This window comes from Poecile atricapillus, chromosome 26, assembly GCF_030490865.1.
Source record: "Poecile atricapillus isolate bPoeAtr1 chromosome 26, bPoeAtr1.hap1, whole genome shotgun sequence".
Lineage (NCBI taxonomy): Eukaryota > Metazoa > Chordata > Aves > Passeriformes > Paridae > Poecile > Poecile atricapillus.
The window spans coordinates 1,892,471-1,907,264 of record NC_081274.1 but is presented as its reverse complement, the minus strand read 5'-3'; the positions used below and the strand labels follow the sequence as shown (position 1 = coordinate 1,907,264).

The 14,794-nt window shown below is 48.4% G+C and overlaps 2 protein-coding genes and 1 pseudogene across 2 annotated transcripts in view; 2 read left to right on the top strand and 1 right to left on the bottom strand.

Annotated features, from left to right (window-relative positions):
- The window catches only part of LOC131588581 (zinc finger protein 239-like), a 166,786-nt gene that overhangs the window by 85,948 nt on the left and 66,044 nt on the right, over positions 1–14,794 (top strand). The window lies entirely within an intron of this gene.
- LOC131588616 (serine/threonine-protein kinase PAK 1-like) lies at positions 974–7,547 on the top strand. The gene is made up of 8 exons (XM_058857567.1): positions 974–1,015; positions 1,711–1,759; positions 2,138–2,250; positions 2,843–2,960; positions 3,644–3,743; positions 4,208–4,404; positions 5,755–5,892; positions 6,975–7,547. The coding sequence occupies exons 3-8, from the start codon at positions 2,189–2,191 to the stop codon at positions 7,056–7,058; spliced, it is 699 nt and encodes a 232-aa protein (XP_058713550.1). The 5' UTR covers positions 974–1,015; positions 1,711–1,759; positions 2,138–2,188; the 3' UTR covers positions 7,059–7,547.
- The window catches only part of LOC131588578 (zinc finger protein 239-like), a 99,176-nt pseudogene continuing 93,298 nt past the window's right edge, over positions 8,917–14,794 (bottom strand).

The window sequence follows — 14,794 nt, the reverse complement described above, 5'->3', positions numbered from 1 at the left end:
TTTATTTTTTATGACTGTTTCATTTTTATGACTGTTCTTATTGCCTCTACTACATCTACAAGGTTTTTATGAGAATGCTGTATTTTTGTCAGTGAGGACTCCTTTGAAAGAACATCAGGTGACAGCAGAAACAGAGAGCAAGAGATGTTTTCATTGGGCCCACAGTGAAGAAACAGATACTTGTATAACAATCTGTAATTAATATCCTAGTTTTATTCTTATAAAGATGTGTCCAAGAGACACATCCACGTGGTGTGATCAGATAAAACAGCACTGCAGGCATTTCTCAGGAGCGAGCCTGCAGCCCCTCTGCTGTGTATTCCTCAGATCCATGGCACCTTTTCATACCTGATTCCCAGTCATTCCCATGACTCTTAGAATCCTACCTATTGGCCCAAGCCCTGCTCAGATCAGTCTCTGGGAAAACACATCAAGCCCTTTGTGATTCTGCAGCACAACCCATTTAATCTGCTTCTTGCCCATAACAGCTGCCAGTGCTGTGCTCAGCACCTTGTGGGGCTGAGAAAAGATCCCAGCTGATTTGGTGTCTACCTTCACCTGCTGGGACAAAAAAGGGCCTTGATCTGCACCTGGGTGTGTCTGATCTCCAAGGCAATGCTGTTGTGTCCTGAACGGGGGCCACAGCTTGTCAGGGGCTCAGGCTGGCTGTGTCTTCTTGCCATTGCTTGTCAGTGCTCATGCTTGGCCTTTGCCAGCCTTGTGCTGTGCCCTGCTGTGCTCTCTGCGCTTCATTTCCTTCCAAGGACTGGACAAACTCAGTCTCTCTGCTGGCCATTTGTACTGCACAACTGCCTGTCTTGTTGCTGCTGTGGTTGCTGCCCAGCTGACCACAGAGGGTTCAGAGCCCCAGACAGTGGGGCTGCCTTTGGGATCTCCTGCAAGTTAGGATCTCTGCCTGAAAGTGAGCATCTTGCATTTTGTTTCCCTCAGGCAGAATGGTGAACAAGGAAAATCCCGTCACAAAATACATTGAACTGGAAAGTCTTGGCAGCGGGTGAGTCCAACCACAGTTACTTCTACACAGCCATGGGCCAGGTGTTTCACTGGTGGAATATCCATCAAGTGGGAAGTCAGACAAGTTGTCCACATGTTTAGACACCGGGCTTAGTCTGCCCCATCTCTCAGTACTGGCCAGAATTTGTCAAGTGTGCTCAGAAGGCATTGTCAAAGACATCTCCATGCTGCCAAGGTCTTGCCTGCAGCAAGGAACAGAACCTGGTAAATCTGCTTGTCTCTCAAGTGTGGGACAGCTCAGGGTTCATTTCCTTCACATTTTTGGATGTCTCCAAAGCATCTGGCCACACTAATGAGAGGAGAAGAATCTTGCTTGCCTGAAAGCACAACCTACCCCCATGAGAGCTGTCAAATAACAGTTCTCAGGAACATTTCTTTCCAAGAGTTTGCTAAAGGAAATACTCCGTGCTCAGGATTAGAATTGCACAGTTTAGAAACTGATACCTGGGATGAAGGAATAAGCTGCCTTTTGGAGCTGAGGCAGTAAAGCCCAGCGCTTCAGGAACAGCCCCAGTGCCCATGCACTTGAGGGGAAAATGCATCATCTGCCTTCTGGCAGACCCCTCCTGCAACCTGCAGCTTTTAGGCATTTACAGCAGAGCTCTCCTGTCTGGACTGGCTCTCACTGCAAGATCTAAATGGCTTCTCCTTTCTTTGCTGCTGTTTTGTTTCTAGGGGTTTTGGAGAGGTTTCCAGAGCACTTGACATTGCCACAGGAGGAGAGGTAAATGTCAACAGCCCCTGCAGCCTCTGCTGCTCTCCAGGCCTTTCCCCACTGCTGAGAGCTGTGGCTGGAGCTTTGAGTAGAGCTGTGCTGAAAAGGCACAAGAAGCACAGACTGGAGCCAGCCTGCAAATTGCACTTGGAACAGGCTTTGTGGACAAGGCAAATCGCCAGTGGCCACGTGTCCTGTAACTGGCCCCCAAGGGAGCAGAGAAATGGGCTGTTGGAATGTCACTTCCTAATTACTCCAATGATGAGGTCTAATCACAAGGCACTTTGGCACAGCTTGGCTCTGCCATTCCAAAATCACTTGCTCCATGTGTGTTGTGGTCTCATGCTACCAATTTCCTCAAATTACTCCTTTTCAATGTCCTTTGAGGTGGCCATAAAGAAAATAAGTGTGCAAGGAGTGAGGAGGAAGATACTAACCATGAATGAAATCAGGATCATGGAGAGTAATAGGAGTCCCAGGGTCGTGAATTACTTAGCCAGGTGAGTGGTCACGGTCCTATCCCTTGAATGTTTGTTTACATACTACAAGCATGAGAGCTTAAAAACCCACTTTGGTCACTGGCAGGAAATAGAGCTGTTAATTATTATTTCTCTACTTATCTCCAATGGATGGGAAGAGACTGCATTTTGTCTGCATGAATCCACCCTGGCAAATGCAGACTGAAAATTGTTCAAATACCTGCATCAGCCCTATCTTAAGAATTCAATACCTTGTAAGTTCATTGCCTCCACAGTTCTTTGGGATTGAGTTTTTCAAGTTTCTTAAATGCTGATGAACCATCCAAGAGAGGATTGCCCTTGCATTGTTGCCCCTCTTTTCCACTGCTGTGCATGCCAGGAAGACTAGGTGCTTATTTCCAGAAATGCCATGTGTGACAGGTTTTTTATCTGGGCTCTTCCTAAACTGCCTTTCTCCTTGAGACAGCACAGACTGCAAACACTGCACAGCCTAGAGGCAATGTCTATTCCTTTTCTTCTGCCCTTGTCTCCAAGGGACCCAGAAACAAGACTCAAGCAAAAAACCAACCTAGCCGTGCATGTTCATCTGCATGGCCTTGTTTCCTTTTTTCAGCTACCTTGTGCATGAGGAACTCTGGCTGGTGATGGAGTACATGGACGGAGGCACTCTGAGAGATCTCATCGACGAGGCTCAAATGTCTGAAGAAGAGATTGCAGCTGTCAGTCGGGAGGTCAGGGATCCCCTCTGTGCTTCCAAGGCCTTGAGCTGGATTGTCTGGGAAACAGGGGCTCAGAATGGGAGTGATTTCATGGGCCAGGCTTGGTTTCTGTGTTGCTGCTAGGCTATGGGCAAGCAAGAGCATCTCAAGTGAACTGTCTGCCAGTGCCCCTGCACTCACTGGACTCACTTCCTGTACTCTTATCCCCTGCTCTTGTATTCTAGCTCTGTCTCTTGCATTGGCATTTGCAGTTCTCCACCTTGCCTAGCTAAACTTTTGCCTGTCTGCACTGCATTCCTTGTCTCTAAAGCAAAGGTGTGGTGGCAGGATTTGAAACAAACGGAAAGAAAAAAAGAGACCAATTTCTTTTAGTCCTCAGCTGAAAAGGACAGTAGTGCAGCCCAAATGCTCTTTGCTTCTGAGCACATGCACTGCAGCTGCAGTCACCCTGGCTGGTTTGCAGGGGACAGTCTACAACAGCAGTTGCTGGTGCTCTTTCAAAAGCTGACATGCCTCTCCTGAGAAAGGTGCTGCTCTGCTACTGTTGGAGCACCAGGCTCTTGCTCTCAATGGCGCTGTGTTCTGCCATTCCTCCCCATTCCCCTGCAAAGGGAACCTTCCACAGCTGTTTCCTTCCTTGTGGGATGAACTCACATCACTACTTTTTGCCCCCCTGGTTCTCTTTTCTCTCTCAGTGCCTGCAAGGACTGGATTTTCTTCACTCCAACCACGTGATCCATCGAGATGTGAAGAGCAACAACATCCTGCTCAGAACCGACGGCTCTGTCAAGCTGGGTCAGTGTATTCTTGGTCAGCTTCAGCGTTCCAGGAATGGGGGCTGTGGGGCTGCTTTCAGTGACTGCCAGCTCCCCAAAAATGCTGCTGCTGGCAGTGCAGGGGTCCCCCCTGCTGTGGGCTGAAGGCACAGTTGCAGTGTGCACAGAGCTATGACAAGGAGCCACAAGCAGCCAAGAGTGCTATTGCTCTGTGTGTGTCTGTGTGTGTTCCTGCCAGAGGGAGGGAGCTACAATCTAAACCTTCAGGGGAACAAAAGGCACTGCTGGAGGAAGTGTAAAAAATGGGGGGATGTTTGAAGTAGCCAATTCATATTTCCTTGGCTAAAGCCCCAAGGAAACAGAGCAGGGAGTGTTGTCCAGGAAATTCAACTGCACATTCTCAAACTTCTACAGGGGAATTCTTTGCCTTGGTTTCCTAATTGACAGTATTAAAATTAAAACAGTATTTTGCTTTCTCCTCAGCTGATTTTGGCCTTTCTGCTCAGCTCACCCCTGAGAAAAATCAACGGTGCTCAGTGATCGGGACTCCTTGGTGGATGGCACCTGAAGTGGTGAAGCGTCAACCATATGGCCCCAAAGTGGACGTGTGGTCTTTTGGAATTGTGGCAATTGAAATGGCCGAACAAAAAACTCCTTATGACAGTTTCACTGCTCGATCGGTAAGGAGCAAATACTCTCTGATCCCGCTGTCTTTCTCACCTGTCCCGTGTTCTCTGCTCACTGGACAAAATCCCATGGCCATCTGCTGGAAGTACTTCCACCAAGGCCCCTTCTACAAATGTCCCTGCAGCACATCAGCATCTTCTGTAGCTTTGGTTGCAGCAGTGGGGGAACTCAAGCCTTACCTCGCCCAAACCATCTCCATTCTCAGGCAGCATTTTGCTTTGCCTTAGAAGTCGTTCCAGCTCTTTTGGCTGTGTAGATGGCCCCAAGAATAGGAAACAAGCATCTCAGAGCTGGTGTTATCTTTCCAGAAATGAAGCAAAGAAACTCAAACCGAACCAAGTTTCTAAAACAGTGCTTTTGAGAGAAGAAGTGCACCCCCATTCTTCTCACAGGGAAACTTGCCTGAAACCTGGAGATGAGGCTGTAAAGCCAGAGTCTCTTCTGCTTCTTGTGCAGTGCTGCTGAGACACTCAATGACCACCTTCTTTCATAACCCAAGCCACTTTCTCCATATCACCAAGCTGGAGCCTGGTGACGGGGAGAGCCTGCCAAAACCTCCTGTTTGTTTCCTGGCACTTTCTGGGATGGGCACAGCGTTAATGCATTGACTTGAGAATCCAACGAGCACAGGGTTACCACAGGGGTGATGCTTCTGATTTCACAATGAATATTTTCCTTTTGCCACGTAAGGGAACCTGAAATTTTCAGAGTGCTGAGAGACAGAGCTGCAGGTGGCTCCTGTGTGCCCAAACAGGCATTTTCAAGCCAATACATTTGTGGAGGCATCTTAATGTGTCTGTGTTGGAAATGAGATTCCAAATTTTTGTTTCCTTCTCTGAGGAACACCTGCTGGATTTCCTTTCTTTTCTTCCAATTGCCATCATTGTCAAGAACAGGACAAAAAGCTTGATGAGTTTTCTTTTGTGGCAGCTGTGCTTAAGGGACCAACAAGCACTGCAGAGATGCTTTTCATATAAGAATCCTTGGAAATAGTAGAGTTAGTTAGAATAGCAAAATCCCTCTTCCAAAAAGGCTGCCAAGCTGGTGGGAATCCTCAGAGAAGGAAACATGTATTTGCTGATGTAGTTGCCACTAACTAGATCAGGCAATGAAATCAGCTGCCAAGGCAAGATCTGCTGGATGTTGGCAAAGCTGTGGCTTTGGGGCTTGGGTTTTTTCATGATACAGGAAAGTCGTCATCCAAATGATACAGGAAAGACATCTCTGCCTCTCTGCCAGGGCAAAAACTGCCACTGCAAAGTGGAGCTTAAACAATGGGCTCTGGGAGAGCAGTTCCAGATGGGAAAGAAGCAGGTGGAGCCTTGTGTTTCCTTTTTCTCCAGGCTAAATACCACATAGCCACAAAAGGGACCCCACAGCTGCGGCAGCCCGACCAATTCTCGCCTTTGCTGCGTGACTTCCTGAGCTGCTGCCTGCAGAAAGGCGAGGCGCAGCGCTGGTCTGCCAAGGAGCTGCTGCAGGTAAAATGCCAAAAGGGCTGCAGGTGAAACAGTGTCCGAGGGATGGGCTCCTCCTCCACTGAAATCCAAGGCATCAGATGAGCCCCCATCCTCCTCACTTCCAACCGTGGTGCTGTTCAGCTGACAATGGGGAGGAATCTGGGCTGGGCTGGCAGGGAGTGCTGGGATTTAGTGCTGGCGAAAATCACCAGGGCACTTCCTCATTTCTTGCTGGGAGCTATGGATTAGGAGAAGGGCAAAACAGGCTTCAAACTTAAAAGGAATAACAAATTTTATTATCAGGCCCACAAGAATAAGAAAGGTCTCACCTGTGTAGTGAAAGGGTTCAATCTCACCCAGGTCATGGCAGTCACGGTGTTGGATTTCAGGCTGTGCTGGGCCCCTCTCTCTGCCCGGTAGCCGCTGGGAGGGGAGGCTCGGCCTGGAGCCGTCGCTGCACGCCGGGGAGAGGGTTTAGTGTGGGCAAGATGTCAGCAGCCGTGGCCTGGCCCAGCCTGGGGCCGGGGTCCCGCAGCCTCCATCCCCCGCCCGGGAGCCGCTGGGGTCTGGCCCGGCCTCCCCCAGGAGCACAGGCCGTAGGTGAGCAGGGCCGGCCTCACCAGAGCTCCGTTACCTTCGGGGGCCGGAAGCAAAGAGGGCCAGTTCCCGGGCTGGTGGTTTTCAAAATGTGGATCATCACAGAGGCACATCTCATTTCTAAATGGTGCAAAATGTTGTCAGTTCTCAGAACTAGCCAGCCATTGGCCTGTCTCAGGCACAGAGGAAGCTCCCAGCAGCTTCTCTCAAAGAAATCACTTCTGTGTCAATTCATCTCAAACTAACACACAGGGACATGGAAAGGTCATCTAGTCTGTGTCCTGCAATGAGCAGGGACATCTTTCAAGAGATCAGGATACTCACACCTCAGATATTTCCAGGGGTGGGCCTCCTACCAGCTCTTGGGGCAGCCTGTGCCACTCTTGCCCCATGCTCCTGACCTAATCTGACTCAATCCCCTTTTCATTTAAAAAGCATTCCCCTGCCTTTGAAGCTCTTAGCTTGGAAAATCATGCTTTCTTGTTGTTTTCTTTTCCTTTCTGCAGCATCAATTTATAACATCGGCCATGCCTGGGTCCAGCCTGGCACCACTCATCATGGCAGTGAAGAAGTGGAAGGAGGAGATATGAATGCGCCAATCAATTTCAAACTGTTTTTTCCATGCCCAACTTAGAGTAGGATTGTAGAGTAGGATTGTAGAGTAGGATTGTAGAGTAGGACTGTAGTGTAGGATTGTAGTGTAGGATTGTAAAGTAGGACTGCAGTGTAGGATTGTAGTGCAGGATTGTAGAGTAGGATTATAAATAAAGTTACTGATACCTCAACTCCTTTGGAACATTTCTCTCCTTCTGACCCTGTGAGAAAGCTCAACATTTCCTCCTGAATTGTCAGTTTTTTCTTAGAGGTGGAAAGTGACATTGATGGCTTCTTTGGTACAGTTTGTAAGGGGGGAAGGCTCTTCTTCATTCATCCTCTCCAGACCACACTGCCTTTGGAATATGGCCAACTGGCCAAGTTTTGCCCAGCTCTGGCATTTCTATTTGAGGCAGAAACAGCAATGGCATTTGCAGGAAAAACCAAAGGAGGAACGGTGCAACACAAACATCCTGTGCAGATGCAGGCTGTGCAGATGCGACTCGAGAACATTTGGGTTCCTGCCACTTGGATTTGTATCCTTAAGTGCAATCTTTTTGGCTGGAGGAGAGTCTGGCTGAAGAGAGAAAGCAGAAAGAGCAGTGAGGGTGCTGTGCAAGGTCTCCTGTGGTGCAGAGCTGTCAGCGACTGTGAGGTGAGAGCGGGCCCGGCCTTGGCCAGGCTGGAGCCCCAGCAGAGCCCTGGCAGAGCCCGGAGAAGCCTGAGCCTCGGCAGAGGCAGGCTGGAAGGAGGCCCTTGGAGCTGCAAGAGGCAGCAGCCTGGCCCTGGCTGCCTCTTGCTGGCACCAGGCAAATCCTCCACTCTCAGAGCCAAGCTGGCAGCTGGCTGCTCCTGAGGGGAAGCGGCGCCGTGCTGGGCACAGCACACACTGGTGCCATGGGCTGTCTGGAGTCTGCACAGGAGGAGAGAAAGGCAAAGAGCAGCCCAGGGCTGGTGCCCTGCCTGACCATTCCTGCTCTTCTGCCGCCTGCCCTGGAACTCCTGGCAATGGTCAGCAGTGTGTGCAGCACTCTGGGCACAGGGGGAGGGAGCCGGGCTGCTCCGCAGGCTCCAGCACAGGGCAGTGTCCTTCAGGCACGGCATTTCTGCCAGGGGAACCCAGGCCAGCGTGAGGCAGTGACAGCAAGTCAGGGCACATCTGCACGAGCCAGTGCCTCACACAGCTCTGGGACCAAGCGCCTGCAATCCTGGAGCTCTGCACTGAGCCAGAGCAAAGGTGTGAAATGCAGAGGGTTTTGCAGAAATATTCAGGGGCACCAGGCCAGCCTGCTTTGTGCTCTCTGGGGCACAGCAAGCACTGTGCAATGCAGCTCAGAGCTGCTGGCAGAGAGGGACTATGGGCATGTGCCTGAGGCTTGTTCTTGAGTAGTGATTTGGACGGGAGCAGAAGGGTCTCAGTAGGCAATTTGTGTTTGCTTCATTAATTGCTAAATGAAAGACACAATGTGGCCTCATGAAGCAAGAGCACTTGCAGAACTTATTGACTATAAGTTTGTGTCAAATTCCAGAAAAGGAAGGAGAGGTGTTGATCTGTAACAAATAGGGCTCGTGAGTTCCATTAGCTTTAACAGCTTTCTAGGATTGAAAGTCAACAAACCTGCTCTCCCAAAGGAATTCCCACTATTGGTCTGTGTCCCGATGGATGTTCCTGCCCCGGTGTTCATCCAGGTGCCCACAGGGAGCCAGGAAGATGTGGAGCCTCCCAGCCAGGTGTCTCCCCAACACGGATCACCAGGACCACGGATCACCAGGGCTCTGCCCAACGGGGGTCACTGGAGATCATCCAATGCCGATCCTCCCATGGGGGATGGAGCTGGAGCAGCGCACGAAGCTCTTCCCGCACTCGGGGCACTCGCAGGGCTTCCCTTACTGGTGACTCCGTTGGTGTTGGGTCAAGTGAGATCTCTGTGAGAAGCTCTTCCCACACTGGGGACACTCGTAGGGTCTCTCCCCAGTGTGGATGCGCCGGTGGATGGTGAGGGTGGAGTTGCGGTTGAAGCTCTTCCCGCAGTCAGGGCAGTGGAAGGGCCTCTCGTCTGTGTGAATCCGCTCATGTCTGATGAGAGTGGAGCTGCGCTGAAACCTCTTCCCACACTCGGGACACTCGTAGGGCCTCTCCCCAGTGTGGATGACCTGGTGTTTTCTCAGGTCAGAGCTCCTCCCAAAGCTCTTCCCACATTTCAAGCAGGTGTAGGGCCATTCCCCTGTGTGGCTCCTCTGGTGTGCCCTTAGGTTGGAGCTGTAGCTGAACCTCTTCCCACATTCCCCACACTTGTAGGGCTTTTCCCCAGTGTGGATGCTCTGGTGTGCCCTCAGGTTGGAACTGTAGCTGAACCTATCCCCACATTCCCCACACTCGTAGGGCTTTTCCCCAGTGTGGATCATTTGGTGCCGCATGAGGCTGTAGCTGTGGCTGAAGCTCTTCCCACATTCCCCACACTCGTAGGGCTTTTCCCCAGTGTGGATCACCTGGTGCCGGATCAGGTGGGAGCTCTTTCTGAATCCCTTCCCACATTCCAAGCACTTGTAGGCCTTCTCACTCTGCTCTGAGCTTCGGCTGGATCTCCGGCCGCCTTCCTGGCACTGGGGGGATCTTTCCTCCTTGCAGCTCCCTGGGCTGGGTTTGCAGATCGTCCTTGTGTGGGATCTCTGGGGCTTTTCCTCCTCCTCCATCTGGCCACGGTGCAGGAATGAAAATCCTGGTTTGGGGAAAAAAAAAGAGGAGACTGCCTTAGGGTGGGGATTCCTCCTTGCCCAAGTTCATGTCAGGAAGTCATTGGGCATCTTGTGTCTGTAAGAACCTCCAGGACACCAAGATTCAGCACAAACATCCTCCAAACATCAAGATGTTACTATGGGGTTAAATGTTTCTGAAAATATTTCTTAAAATCATGTAGAGGTAGGCCACAAGAATGTTTGGCATTAGGGATGGTCTAGCAAGCTGAAATGTTTACGGTAATGGGAACTGGTACTTGGGGTCTCCAAGATACCCACCCAGAGATAAGATTCGGACATGTTCATACAAGGATGAGCTAACTCTCATGAAGCAAAACTGACAAAGTTAATGAAGCAATATTAATGAAGCAATATTGATAAGGTTGTTATAGTGATTACTGCTACAGCTGACATTGTAGAAATATGTGCACTTTGGACAAAGACAACGGAACTAGATTTGGGTTGCTGATACCCCTAGTACCCGCACACTTCAGTAAAGCACCTGAATATAATCAGTCTGTGATTATGTGTGTTCCTGAACTCTAACATTTTGGGGACCCAGATGGGACCCTGTGAGTGCTGCTGAACGAGCTCATGACCCGATCACACTCCAGCCGGCACCGAAGGATTCTCGGGGAGCCCATCCGGCCGCGACCGTCTCCGCCGCTCACAACGTCCCTCTGAGAGAGGTAAGGTGCTTTTCGCTCTGCTCTGGTGCCTGCCGAGAAGACGCAGCCAAAGCTTTACACGGTTGGGCTGGAGGAATTCCTGGTATTGCCCAGGCGCCGTCTGTCAGACAAGCGTGAAAGCGTTGCAGGTTGGGCAGCAGTGGTGTGTGGTGCATTGTAACTGTAACATGGAGAAGCTTAAAGGGATTTGAGGTGGCAATGCCCCTACACCATGTACTTCTCCTTTGGGGTGCTTATTAGCACATTGGAAACAGGGAAACTTTGGGCAAGATTTACGTAAAGTTGATTGATTATTGTAATACATGGTGGCCAGGATATGACCTGGACAGTGGGGAAAAGTGGCCGAGAAATGGATCTTTGCAGTATAACACCATTGTACAGTTGATGTTGTTCTGTAAGCCAGAGGGAAAGTGGGATGAAGTTCCATACGTTGATTTGTTTTTCTATTTGCGAGACAAGCCAGAATGGCAGGCTGAGTGTGGATTGATGGCAGTTAAGGCACGTCTGAGTGATAAATGTGAGCTTTGTGTAAAAGGAAAAAGTTGTTTAGAGTACCTGGCATTAAAAGAAAGTTTGTGTCGGGGGAAAGAGATGGATGTTGATTTACAAGTGGTTTCAGCAGAACCAAAAGAACCCGATTTTGTTTTGTCTGCCCCCACTTCACCCAATCCTATTTCACCTAACCCTATCTCACCTAATCCCACTTCACCTTTCCCTCTTTATCCTCCTCTACCGCCTTCACCTGATCCTTCTTCTCTGGGAGATGATCAAAATCTAACCGTGATGCAAGGAAATGTGAAAAATGCTGGGGAGGAAGATAGCAGTAGTGGGGTGATGATAATAAATCAGCGACACCGGTATCCCATCGGACTCGGTCACAGCTTGCTCCGGTTCTGGGTAGAACGGGAAAAGATTTGGGCAGACAAAGGCGGACTGTGATTGCCCCCTTGAGACAAGGAGTAGGAGTAGAAGGGCCGGTGTTTGTGAAAGTTCCTTTTTCACCCGCAGACTTGATAATTTGGAAACAATCAGCTGGAACTTAGAGAGAAAATCCTGATAAAGTAGCAGGGGTGGTAAAAATGATTATGAAAACTCAGAATCCAGATTGGGATGATATACAAGTAATATTGGAGAATTTAATGGACTCTACTGAGAAAGAGATGGTGCTTAGAGCAGCCAAGGAGAAGGTGAGAGAAGATCTCAGAACTGGGCTGGTGACGGCGACTTTAGATGAGAACTTTCCAACCGAGGATCCAGGGTGGGATCCCAATGCCTTTGGGGACATGCGGAGGCTGAAGAGATATCAAAAGTGGCTCCAGACAGGGGTTTGGAATGCTGTACCTAAGGCTATGAATTGGTCTAAATTGTATGAGGAAAGACAGGAAAAGAAAGAATCCCCTGCTGCATTTTTGGAAAGCCTTAAGGAGGCAGCAAGAAAGTATACAGATCTTCAACCAGAAACAGAACAAGCGAATGTTCAGCTTGCGTTCATTTTTCTTGGGCAGTCGCAGGATGATATTAGGAGAAAATTGCAGAAGTTAGAAGGAGAAGATTCAAGGAATTTGAATAAATTACTTGAAGTGGCTTGGAAAGTATACAATAACAGGGAAAAGGAAGCTAGTAAAAAGCAGCAGCAAAATCTTTTGGCAGTGATCCAAGGAAGAGAGAATCCAGGTTTCAGAGGTCACGGCAGAGGTGGTCGTGGGCTGGGGAGGGGCAGACTTGGCAGAGGACAAGGGGGATGGGTTTTGCCAAGATTGGGGTTAAATCAATGTGCTTCTTGTAGACAAGAGGGGCACTGGAAAAATGAATGCCCAAATCGGTTTAACCAGGGCAATCAGTTCAATCAGAATCAAGATGCTTCCAAATTAATGGTACTGGGGGAGTACAGCAGCTGACTAGAATCAGAACAAAAACCAATACAAGAACCTTTAGTAACTATACAATTGGGGGATAAAGAAGTAAAATATCTGGTGGATATGGGAGCTAAATATTCTGTGCCAAATGATCTAAAAGGGCAAACTGGAAACAAAACAGCAACAATAGTTGGAGCCACAGGGAAGGAGGAGAATCGACCATTCCTGCAACCCCTGGATCTGTGCTTTGGAAACAAAGTGTTAACACATGAATTTTTAGATATGCCTGAGAGTTCAATTCCACTCTGAGGATGAGATTTATTAGCAAAACTTGATGCAGTGATAACTTTTGAAAACAGGGAGCTTTTCATGAAAATACCTGAATCAAAGACAGGACAAATCTTAATGATAAAAGAAAAACCAGTCCCTACTATAACTCGGGAAGTAGAGGATGCAGTAATTCCCTCTGTATCGGAAACAGACATACCAGGAAAATCTAAGTTGGCACAACCAGTACATGTAGAATGAAAAGAAGGAGCAAAAGCTGTCCAGGTTAAACAGTATCCCATAAAGCCAGAAGCACGGCAAGGAATAGTAAAGATTATTGAAAAGTTTTTGAAGTACCAAATTTCAGAAGAATGTGAATCAGAATTTAATACACCGATATTTCCAGTGAAGAAACCAAATGGTGAGTACAGACTAGTACAGGATTTAAGAGCAATAAATGGAATAACTAAAGATATTTACCAGTGGTAGCTAATCCCTACACATTGTTGACATCTGTGAAAGAGAAATGGTTTACTGTAATTGATTTAAAGGATGCCTTTTTCTGCATACCCCTTGACAAAGAAAGTAGGAAACTGTTTGCCTTAGAATGGGAAAATCCAGACAATGGAAGGAAAACCCAGCTCACCTGGACACGACTCCCACAAGGATACAAGAACAGTCCAACCCTATTTGGAAATCAGCTGGTGAAGGAGCTGGAGATTTGGACTGAGAATGGGCAAGTACCAAGAGAACAATACCTGCTGTTACAGTATGTTGGTGATATACTGACAGCTACAGAAGAGAAAACAACCTGCAGAAAGGTAACAATTGAAATTTTAAATCAGCTGGGAATGGGAGGATAGAAGGTGTCTAAAGAAAAGGCACAAATTGCCTGGCAGACTGAGATTTACCTGGGGTGTGAAATCTCACAAGGGCAATGTAAGCTGGGTACTAATCGTATTCAAGCTATTTGTGCTATTCCAGAACCCCAGAACCTGCATGAGCTGTGAGTTTTCCTTGGGATGACAGAGTGGTACCACCTGTGGATCATGGACTATGGACTAATTGCAGAGCCCCTGTATGAAGCCCAGAAGACACAACCACTTACCTGGGGCAGACCACAGAAGGAGGCCTTCCTCAAACTGAAGGAGGCATTGACAACAGCTCCGGTGTTAGGATTGCCTGATCTATTCAAAGATTTTCAGCTGTTTGTGCATGAAAGATCACACCTAGCACTGGGAGTGCTGACCCTGCATTTGGGAAGCTGGAAAATGCTGGTAGGCTGCTTTTCCAAACAATCCAGTGGACAGGTAGAGAGGATGAATCAGACATTGAAGAGGCAAATCAGCAAAATATGCCAAGAGGCTAAATTGCAGTAGCCACAAGCTTTACCAATAGCACTGCTGAGGATTCGGATAAAGCCTAGAAGCGGGATGTCAGTCAGTCCTTATGAGATATTGGATGGGAAACCATATGAATCCCCTGAACCTAATCCAAATGTACATGTTACAGGGAAGCAAGAGGTGTATAATTATGATAATTATGTTCTGTCTCTTGGAAAAGCTCGAGCTCGACTTCGGAGCACCCTTGTGTGGAACAGGCCGCTGACTCTTGAGAATCCAGTTCATGACATCCCCCCGGGAGATGAAGTGTACGTTAAAAGCTGGAAGGAAGAACCATTAAAAGAAAGGTGGAATGGACCCTATCAGGTACTGTTAACTACCTTGACAGCAGTCAAAGGAGCTGGACTGGATCCCTGCATACATTACACCAGAGTGAAGAAGGTTTCCCCTGCACTGTGGACTGCACAAACTGTAGGGCCAACAAAGCTGCAGATAAAGCGGGTTTGATTGTTTCAAATGTCTAGGTTGCTAGTGACTGTAATGGTGATTATTTTATGGCCTTCACTGCCATCAGTTGGAATCACTGTTCCTTTCGGATGTGAAATGCAAAAGGATCAGCTGACAACTCCTCATTTTAGAATGAAGAGGGATGTGGGGGTGCAGCCAGAAACACAAGTGATAAAAGTCTCTAATACTATTCAGACAGAAAATGGGATGATTGCATTAATTAAAGATTTTACCAACACGCAAAACACCAGCAAAATAACTGCCTGTCTGCCAATACCAAAGGCAGCAGGAGACCAAATAAATTGGGGAATTATAACATCAAAATTTCCTGAAA